This window comes from Elaeis guineensis, chromosome 10 (genome assembly GCF_000442705.2).
Source record: "Elaeis guineensis isolate ETL-2024a chromosome 10, EG11, whole genome shotgun sequence".
Taxonomy (NCBI): domain Eukaryota; kingdom Viridiplantae; phylum Streptophyta; class Magnoliopsida; order Arecales; family Arecaceae; genus Elaeis; species Elaeis guineensis.
Genome location: NC_026002.2, coordinates 31580612 through 31590743, shown reverse-complemented (window position 1 = coordinate 31590743; position 10132 = coordinate 31580612). Strand labels below are relative to the sequence as shown.

At 36.1% G+C, this 10132-nt stretch overlaps 1 protein-coding gene across 2 annotated transcripts; it reads left to right on the top strand.

Moving 5' to 3' along the window:
* Positions 1-546: 546 nt before the first annotated feature.
* LOC105052682 (vesicle-associated protein 4-1) lies at positions 547-7427 on the top strand. 2 transcript variants are annotated; one of them, XM_010933588.4, is made up of 8 exons: positions 547-1103; positions 4947-5017; positions 5264-5345; positions 5469-5587; positions 6475-6552; positions 6669-6788; positions 6892-6957; positions 7066-7306. In XM_010933588.4, the coding sequence occupies exons 1-7, from the start codon at positions 800-802 to the stop codon at positions 6949-6951; spliced, it is 834 nt and encodes a 277-aa protein (XP_010931890.1). In that variant the 5' UTR covers positions 547-799; the 3' UTR covers positions 6952-6957; positions 7066-7306. The 2 variants fall into 2 exon arrangements, with proteins under 2 accessions (XP_010931890.1, XP_029122690.1); XM_029266857.2 differs by having other exon boundaries at positions 548-1103; positions 6892-7427.
* The last annotated feature ends 2705 nt before the right edge of the window (positions 7428-10132 follow it).

The window sequence follows — 10132 nt, the reverse complement described above, 5'->3', positions numbered from 1 at the left end:
ATCTAACAAATCTATCATTTTAATTATATTTAAATTTTATTTTGAAATATAATATATTTTATATAGATTATGTAAATATACATTCAAGAAAATAAAATAACTTAACAATACAAATAATATAAAATATATATAAATTATCAATATATTTTTATTTTTAGCTTGATTGAAATAAGTTTAGATATGTAAAATTTAGCAACGGTTGTGCTAAACTTCAAAATCAAGTAACTTGAAATTGGTCATGATTTAATTGATAAGCAACCATTCGCTTATTTGAGAGATTTATAATTTTTAATAAATAATAATATTTATATTAAATATAAGTTTTTAGAATACTAGCGTATGAAGTGACTTCAGATTTTCCCGAGGCACCGTTCATGAGATATGATAGGAAGAACCTTGATTAAAAAATTCTTGCAAAAGAAAGCCAAAAAGAGGTAGCGGTAGTCTTACGTGGAGTGACGGGATCCCGATCTACAGGGAATGAAGTTGGGGAGAGCTGGAGAAACGCTGAAAAGGATGGGAAAAGATCCAAATAGCCGACGGACATGAACCCATTTCTTAATTGTAGTTAAATCCTTTTAGAGTCCGAGCGGTTAGCCACCCACCGCCGGCCCCCCTCCCTTCACTAGAAGTCGCAACGGCGACAGATCGGCGTGAACGACGGAGAATCAATTCTTTGACAAACCATAGGTGACGCGACGCAGGCTGTGGTCTGGTACTCTTTGGGAGAAGAGGAAGCCGCTGTTCTATGGACTGAGAGGGGGGAGTCGGGTCACCGCTTTGGGAGGAGTTCGACGAGATGGCCGTAGCTAACGGGAAGGTGGGGGGGACGGTGGAGGGAAAGGGGTGGGGTCTATGCCGGCTTCCCTTTTGGGGCGGCGGAGGCGGCGGAGGGGGGTCGTCGTCGACGAACTCGTCGGCGTCGCTGACGCAGCACAGCCACCGGAGCTCAAGCCGGAGCCAGGTGGGGCAGGCCGAGGCGGTGGGAACAGACACCGGCCACCAGCACTCTGGTGGGAGTGCGGTGAAGTTGGTGGCGCGGTCGCTGTTGCCGACACGGCGTCGCCTCCGGCTCGATCCGCCCACCAAGCTCTACTTCCCATGTGAGCATCTTGGTTTCTATCTTAATTTTCTTTTCTGAATTGTTTCTTTCTTTGCTAGATTTTTCTCTCTCTTGGATTTTCTAATGGAAAGTTGGAATCTTTTTCAATAGATGATGAGTAATTCGGTCTTTTCAAGCTATCTGGTAGCAGGATCTCTTGTTTTACTCTGTTTTGCTTGAGGATTTTTGATCTATGTCCTTCTTTTTGGCTAATGAGCTTCCTTTCTTGGCAAGGAATTGCTGTTGGTAGTCCAAAGGTGTTTTTTTTTTTTTTTTTTTTTCAAGTACATGTAGCCAAAAGGTGTTTACTTGGAACTTTGTTCTTAGAATTTCTAGATGGAACTCACAACTACAAGTTTCTTTGTTTTCTTCCCTCAAAATTATTTATGTGTGTTTTGAAAGTTGATTTATGGGTTATTTATAAGTTTCTTTGTTTACTTCCCTCAATAGATGATAAGTTGATTTGTGTTTGGGGTTTTGCTGATTATTTGGTGGACTGGTGTGCAATGTTTTTATATTTTTTAAATAACGAATTTCTATGGTTCTATGTTTGTGAGATCAGTCCCTTTCCTGTAGGGATATTTGATGTTTGGATGCCTTAATGGCTTTAGCATTTCTAACTCTTAACGTTTTGGTTTATGAAGCCGATTCTCTTCTGATTGGCATCGTAATAACTCTAGTACTGACATGCAGGGATTGGAACTACTTTGATTTATTAATGGCATTTTGATCTGTTGCTTATACAACTTTGTGATATCTTAATTTAAGATATGAAACATCTAGAAAAAAGACGAGAGCATTGATTAGTGAGACTCTGAAGGTGGAAGGGTAGATAAGCTCCTTTGAAAGATATCTCTCCTTGTTAAAAGATCCCTATTTAAACAACTTCATGATCCAGTGCACAAGTAGAGACCCAACAACATGTTCGGAAAGTAGATCTTACACTCTCAATAGCCGACCAATATCCCATTAGTATTATCTACCTAAATCACTAAAACTTAGAATAGCATTAAAAAAATACAGATGGGCACCATCCCACCTGCCTTATGCAACATCTGTCTTCAAGGCTTGTGTAGAAGTCCAAATGCCTTTTCATGGTTATCATAATAATGCTAGTTATGCTTTACATTTATCTCCAGAGCTAAGCCTTACATATGGCTGAAGCATAGTCCTTTCTGACATCTCTGCAAATATCAAATGTTTGAGTGGAGAGGCATGTTTCTTTTCGTTGGAGTCCACAAAACTGGAATTGTCACCAATAGCTGGCTTCCACAATTGAGAAGCAATTTGGCTTAGCCTCCTCTTGATGCTAAGCCAAGGAAAATGCTAGCAGGAGAGTCATAGGTTGAAGGTCCTTCACCTCGGCAGTGATTTTATTTTGGAGCTGGATATAACAGCTAACCATAAATAATTAAGTTTTATCCATCAGTCTCTTGAACTGAGTTTGGTATGCCAAAACATTCTCAGTTTGGTGTAGCTTTGAGAGCATTCCTGTTGTATCTGCATGGTTGAGAGAGTCAAAACATATACACATAGCATTGGTGGATTGTGGCCATAATCCTCACTGACTCGAATTGTTTTTCTTCCATCTGTCCTGATGGTTACTTGCCTTCAAAGTTAGGAAACTCAGTTTTTCATTACGTGGGTTTGAATGGCAATTCCACCACCTCCCATTCCATATTGGCCTTGGGAACGTGATGGATCTAATGGTGACACACCTGAGGATTATTAGCTTGTAACTTCTGGATGTTGACCAAGTTTCTTCATGTGGGCAACAAGTTTCACCTATGTTTTCTTTTATGTTCTCCAGAAGTTGGCATAGAGATTCCGATCTTGAAAATCTATCGTTGCTTTCAGGATGTCAAGTTCATTCTCCATTACTACTGAGTGCACTCTATCATCAATAAGAAGGATGATAATCTGATATCAAATGACATGGCTAGGGTGGCAAGTAGGTTGGATATAGTCAGGGATTTGCTTGGTCCATATCCAATGCCATACTCATTTTGGTTCTAATATTTGGATTGAATCCGATGTAGTTTTGAATTGATTTGGTCAGGTCATGTTGACCATTCGATTTTTCTGGCCTAATGGGGACACTGGGTTGGCTCAGTTAGTGTTGGAGTAAATTTCAGGGTAGACAGTCTTCTAACTACCAGTAGTCATCATTCAAAATTTAATACATTGATTCTGTGGTTGTTGAAAATTAAAATATGTGCAATGCAATTTATAAACAAAAGTAAGTAAACCACAAACTCAGAATATTTACAACAAGTCCTTGTAGATAGATCTATTAGATAATTTTGTAATGTAAGTCAACACTTAATAGCATGTGGAAGAAAACAAGATAAATTATTTTGGACATGAATCTGTAAACAAACAACAAATATTAAATTTCTCAATTACAAAATAGTGACAAAACTAATTAATCACATAAAGCTAAGAGAAAAGGATTACTTATTACATCATATCCGATGTGATTCGAACCCTAATTTCATGATTAGCAATCAGACACATTTGCATGCTAAAAAAAATTGACCCTCAAAAATTATGTTCTGCTACTTCCCAAATGTTCTTATGACATTTCTAGAGATAAATGAAATTGAAAACCTACAAGGTTTAAGTGATATTCTTATAGACCTATAGATAGTTAATTTTATACCTTATGAGAAGGCATGTATCATTGGATATTAAATGTTCTAAAGTGATTAATTTGTCTGTTGTCATAATCTATACATGGACTAATGAATGTGCTCAAACGATGGGTTGGATTACCATAATTGGTAACGCTTACTTGGGCAGGATTTTGTTAGGTTAGATTGGGTTGGGAAGCTAACTCCACTCATCTACATTTTGGGGTCGGGTTGGGTCAAGGCATGGAAAGCCCAAACCATCTCCAAATGAAAATGGGGCCTAGATTTAGATCCAACACAACCCAGTGTTTCATGTGGGTCGAGATCTGGTCAGATCTTGAGGAGCCTGTCCATTTTCAGACCTAGATTTAGTCTAGTATAAACATAGAGAAAATAGTAGAAGATTGACCAATTTGAGTTTGAAACCTCCTAATCACCAATTTCAGAGTGGTTAAACTCGTCTAAAAATTCTCCCTTCGTTATTTTCTGAGGCATATTAATGACTCTTATTGAAAGAACTCAATGGCCTAAGCCATATGCGAAGCAGGGATGTGGGACATTAGAAAATAGAGACTTAGGATCCTAAATAACATACCAATATCACATAATTACCTACCCAAATCTTATAATTGTCTAAATTTTACAATAGATTAAAAAAGGAACAAAGAAATACACATCACTGTTTCAATACATTATGCTGATGTCATGAAGAAACCTCAATTTTCTCCTTTGGTGAGTTCTTTTTTTTTTTTTTTGAAATTTTTAATAAATACAATCTATAGTGATTTTACTCATGATGCTTATTTTATCTGTTAGAATTTATTATGTGAGAACCGAATCAAGTGATTCCAAGTTTGGTTGATCCATTATCCAGTGGAAGATTTGGACTGTAATTATTTACTCTTGCAAGTGCATTTCTACTTACTATACATTAATGGTTAGGGCCTTTCCTTCTATAGAGTACCCCATGAATGTCATGTTTTGTTTTATGTGTTCGAATCAATGCAGAGGAATGAGTTCATTTTCTGCTGATATTCCCAGTTTAATTACCAAAATTAATAACATCTTTAGCTTAACTGTACTTTATGCTTGGTTTTGAGCTTTTTGCTTGCATGTTATAATTTCTTGGCTGGTAATCTTCAAGATTATAGCTTTGAAGTTATTCTATTATTCTTTTTATTAACTTTCCTTTAAATAATTTGTCATTGAAGATGAACCGGGTAAACAGGTTAGAAGTGCGGTCAGGATAAAGAATACCAGCAAATCTTATATAGCATTTAAGGTGTGTATGGAATGTTGAGTATTTGAACTTTCATAGAATTTATAAGTCTCATGTATAATAATTGACTGCATTGAGCATGATCAATGCATATCTTTGGTAACTACTTGTTCTAATTTGGAAATTCTTTGTCTGCATTTTGTATCATTCCTTTCTCATACCCACTGGCTACTATTTTCACTGATGAGTACTTCGGTTTTGATATTTTTCGCATTATATATTTTTGATTTTGACCAATGGAATGGCTAGTTTCAAACAACTGCGCCAAAGAGCTGTTTCATGCGTCCTCCTGGTGGTATACTTTCTCCTGGGGAGAGTATCATAGCAACTGGTAACCTTGGTTATATATTTGCTTTTCTTGATTTTTTTCCTCTAGGGAAAAAAAAAAAAGGAATTTGATTCTTATAGGATTCCTGTGATAGTGTTCTTATTTTATCTCCATTTTAAATGCCAGTTTTCAAGTTCGTGGAGCATCCAGAAAACAATGAAAAGCCAATGGATCAAAAGAGCAAGGTTAAGTTTAAGATTGTGAGTTTGAAGGTGAAGGGACCTATGGAATATGTACCAGAATTGGTGAGTCTGTTTCTTTTAATTAATTCCCACTGGGCAAGGTCTAAGATTTTTTTCCCGGAGTTTTCTTTCAGCTCTACTTTGAAAAATTTCTGGCAAAATACAAACATGTTGACCAAGGCCAGCCCACTGATCAGTTGGTCAATTTCACTGGTTTCAGCCAAATATGGATCGACCATGTCACTTCCATTTCACCTTTTTTCAAGTATTGGCTGAAATTCCAACTTCTTTTTTTTTTGTTTTTTGGTGGCCGAGAACCAACTCCTTCAGAAGAACTTCTAACTGTTCCTCTTGGAACAAAACATATCAGAATAAAGTTTGATATAACCTACTTTAGCTTTGCCATTCAGTTTGTTTTCTCAAATTTTGGAAGTTTTGGATTTATAAGCTAACCTAACCTGGAACATGTACATATCTTCTTCTGGTGGGCAGATGAATCATATTAAAAGATATTTAGCTTCACTAAGTCTCATGATATTGAGGATGATTAGAAAACAAAAATGGTTACTAAACTTTATGAAGATTCAAACATCTTTAAGCTGTAAAAACAATTCTAATGTGATTGATTGAAGCTGTTGTTATTTTTCTTCAACTACTTTAGGATATTGTATTATTACTAAATGGTGTATGGTCCTTGCTTTAATCGAATAGATGGTATTTGGGGTGACCACTTCCAGTTTCTTAGCTAACAGGTCTTCACAAAATAAACATGGTTAGTGATGGAGATCATGAACTGCAATAACAACCCTGCACTTGCACTGAAATCATCTATAACTGGGACTACAATATATTATTATGAAGAAACAGTATTTAAATATTGTCAATGTAGTTTTTTTTGCATCAACACCCATTTGAAAGTAAGTGTAATAATTTTTGGATGTCTGCAACAGTTTGATGAGCAGAAAGATGAGGTTGCAGTTGAGCAAATTCTGCGGGTTGTATTCTTGGATGCAGAACGCCCCTGCCCTGTAAGCCAGTCTGCTAAATATCCTTTTTCCCACTATTTTCATGTCGAAGATAATGAATTGCTTGTTTAATTATTTAACATATCGAGCAATGATGTACATTGTGATTGTTGCTGAAGCAAATGGAAAAACTGAAGCGTCAGCTTGCTGAGGCTGATGCAGCACTTGAGGCTCACAAGAAACCTCCAGAAGACGCAGGTCCTAAGATTATTGGTGAAGGGCTTGTCATAGATGAATGGGTAAATGAATCTTCCACATTTATTCATGAGTTATCATTCTCTGTGTCTGATCTGAGCTTCGCTGCTAATACTTTTGCTCGTCCCTTTTTATTCTTTTTCTCAGAAAGAACGAAGGGAAAGGTACCTTGCTCGGCAGCAGGTTCAAGGGGTTGATTCAGTGTAAAGTGGGGTATGCTATCATTGTAACTTTGTAATCATTTTTTCTGCTTGAATCAAATGATATAGTCGTGCACTGTGGAAGAAGAATCTGTCGTCATCCTTCATCCTTCATTTTCAGGCTTGTCAGGGTGACTGTTTAGATGTTCAATTGGTGACAATAACAGGCTTAAATGTCATGAACATTTGAGATATGTTGTGGTTAGGCTTATGTCCTGTGTGTAGATCATAGGCTTTTACTCCTGTGGAAGGAACAGAACCTTGCACCCTTTTTCTTTTCGTTATTTAAGATGTAAATTTTATAATGTTCATTGTTCAACTTGATTTCAGTGATAGGAATATCTGTGTTGGGGGCCTTGTAATGATTGAGGGCATGTGTGGTAGTGTTTCTCATCAGCTGTGAGCCATTATCTTGACAGATTGTTTTGGGAGCTTAAGACTGAATGTTTTCAGATATTGTCTTCAATATTTTAGTTTTGAGCACTACCTGGCGCTTGATTCATGTGTTTCAGACATTTACTAAATTTGCTTCTATGGACGATGTCATAAAAATTCTTCAGTTACCTGGACTTAAATTTTTTGAAATGGTTTACCTAATTGGTATTTCTAATCACCAAATTTTATATGGTTTAAGTTTACCATATTTTTAATGTTCTAATTTCTCATTGTTGCTTCCTTTGCACCTCTTGGTTAATAAATACTAGGACATTCTTGAGTGTTTCATCATCTTCTGTGGACAACAAATTAATTATGGTGGACTGCACTATTACTGTGTTTGTACAATTTCGAAGACCTTTGTTTTAATAATTAGTCACAAATGCAAATGTAGGATTCGAAAGTAATTCATATAACACAATCTTTACTTTTGTATCTAGAGGCACAAGGAAGCATTTAGATTAGGAGGTTGTGGTTCTTTCTGTAACTGGCCTATCAATCAAGAATTGTTTGTTAGATCTTTAAGAAGATTTCCATTTCTGAGCCATCACTGTCTTGTTATTTCTTGAAACCAAATAATGGTGTACTGTAAGTGTGGTCGTCACCAACTAGAATTTAGTAGAGCTGAATCACAGGGATTTTGGGGCATGTTTGTTGTAGAGCATGTTTATTGTTGCTTCTGGTTTATAAAGGAAAAGGAGAAGGTAGGGTTAGATTTCTCTCCCACCCCACGCACCGGCTTTTTTTTAATTTCTTTCTCAGGTTGTCCTTTGTTTTCCTTGACTCTTCTGGTCGAAGCTTTTTTTTTTTTTTAGTTAATGTAAACAAATATTTATTTTTTAAAGAATATATTTTATTTTTTATTTTAAGATTTTTATTTTTTAATTATGTTTATATCTAATTGTGTCAACAGAAAAAGCTGTATTAGTTATGAAGACTATGAATTGAGAAAGAGTAAAGAGATTGATTTTTTTTTTTAAAGCAACAAATATTGCCTCTGGAAAGAAAAAAAAAATCTACGATCCATCAGGATGAGATTTAGGTTTTATGGGGTTCTAACTTCGTCTACCTGTATAGATTTAGAATGTGTTTAGTTCATGATCAAAATTGAAATTAGAATTGATTGAAATGAGAATTGATCGTGAACGTATTTGGTTTGTGATTTGAATTCAGTTTCATTCTTCTTAAAAAATGGCTAAAGAGGAAGTTGTTCATTCCAATTTCAATTTCTGAGTTCGACTCCTTCTAATCCAACATGCTCTTAGTCATTTTAATAGAGTGTAGACTTATATAGGTTTAATTAGGATATGAGAAGAGCATGACGGCCCTTCTCAAATTGACCGGCTGTCTCATTCTAAAGACTTGGGAGGTTCAGTTTCAGTTTTGCTATTTAGGTTGGATCGGTCTCTACCCTTATTGAGCTGGTTCCATGTCAAATTAAGTATACTAATAAATAAGGTGCATACATTCAACCCATGAAGATTAGAATAATAGAACTATATAATTATAACTAATGTAAGGGAACGTTCGTTTTGTGTGCATGAAATGTTCTTGTCACGTTTCATGACACAGGATTGGTTAACTCGTATAAATTGGCAACATACATGGAGGATGATGGAATCTAGAGTTGCCAAGCCAGCAACTTTTGATTGCATTAATGGGGCCCCTTAAGCATTTTATGGATGCCCTAAATCATTTTCCGTCGAATATTAGGTTTATGTTTGAACTACTTAAATTTCAAAATCATGACCCCGTTTCATTTCTTAATCTAAACTTTTAGATTTGAAAAGTTTTAGTAAGTATTGATTGTTACCGTATTAAATAAAATGGAAAGTTGTAAAGAGATAGAGGCAACAATCATGAATTTAAAAGAACTGCTTGAAATAAAAATTTCTAATTATGTATGAGAAATTTTACATAATTTCCTCTATACTCCCAAACAGTAGTCCTTATAACGTTAATTTATAATTTAAGAAAATACAAAAAAAATGTAAAATATTATAAATTTTTGTAGCATTTGTAAACTCATTATCGATCCTCTGAGGGTCATGATAAAATATTGGAATGATTTTTAATCACTGGCCCTCAATTTCTTCTAGTTTTCGAACAGAATCACGTAACTTTATTTGCTTGCAATTGTGAAATAATCATATAACTTTATCCGCTCACAATTGCAAAATATTTGATGCGATCCTTCTCTCTATTATACAATATTTAAAAAAATCTTGTTGTTTCTAGCTCGTGCCATATCATATCCATAACCTATAACAAAAAAGATACTATTCATCCTGTTACGGTCCGATCAGCCCGACTTATAAGATAGTACTGGCTTCAGAGATGCGCCCCATAGCTACATGGGCGTCAGACAGTCCTATCCGTCTGCGAGGTATTATTCATTTTGAGCATATTCGCACGACTTTATCTCTCGGAACCACGTTTTATGGGCCAAAAGGCACCTCGTAGAAGGCTGGAGGATATTGAACCGTTATAAGGCAATTAGTCCCGCTCCGTCTGCAACGGTGGCCTCTCCAGTCAAAAAATTTTGTCTGTTGGAGGAAGACCTGTATGGGCCATCAATATTACGGTCAGATCAGCTAGGCTCATAAGGTCGTATCGGCTCCAGAGATGCACCCCATAGCTACATGGGCATTGGATGATCCCACCTGCCTACGAAGTATTGTCTGCTTTGGATGTATCCGCACGGTTTTGTCCCTCAGGATCACATTTTGTGGGCCAAAAGATACCTCGTAGAG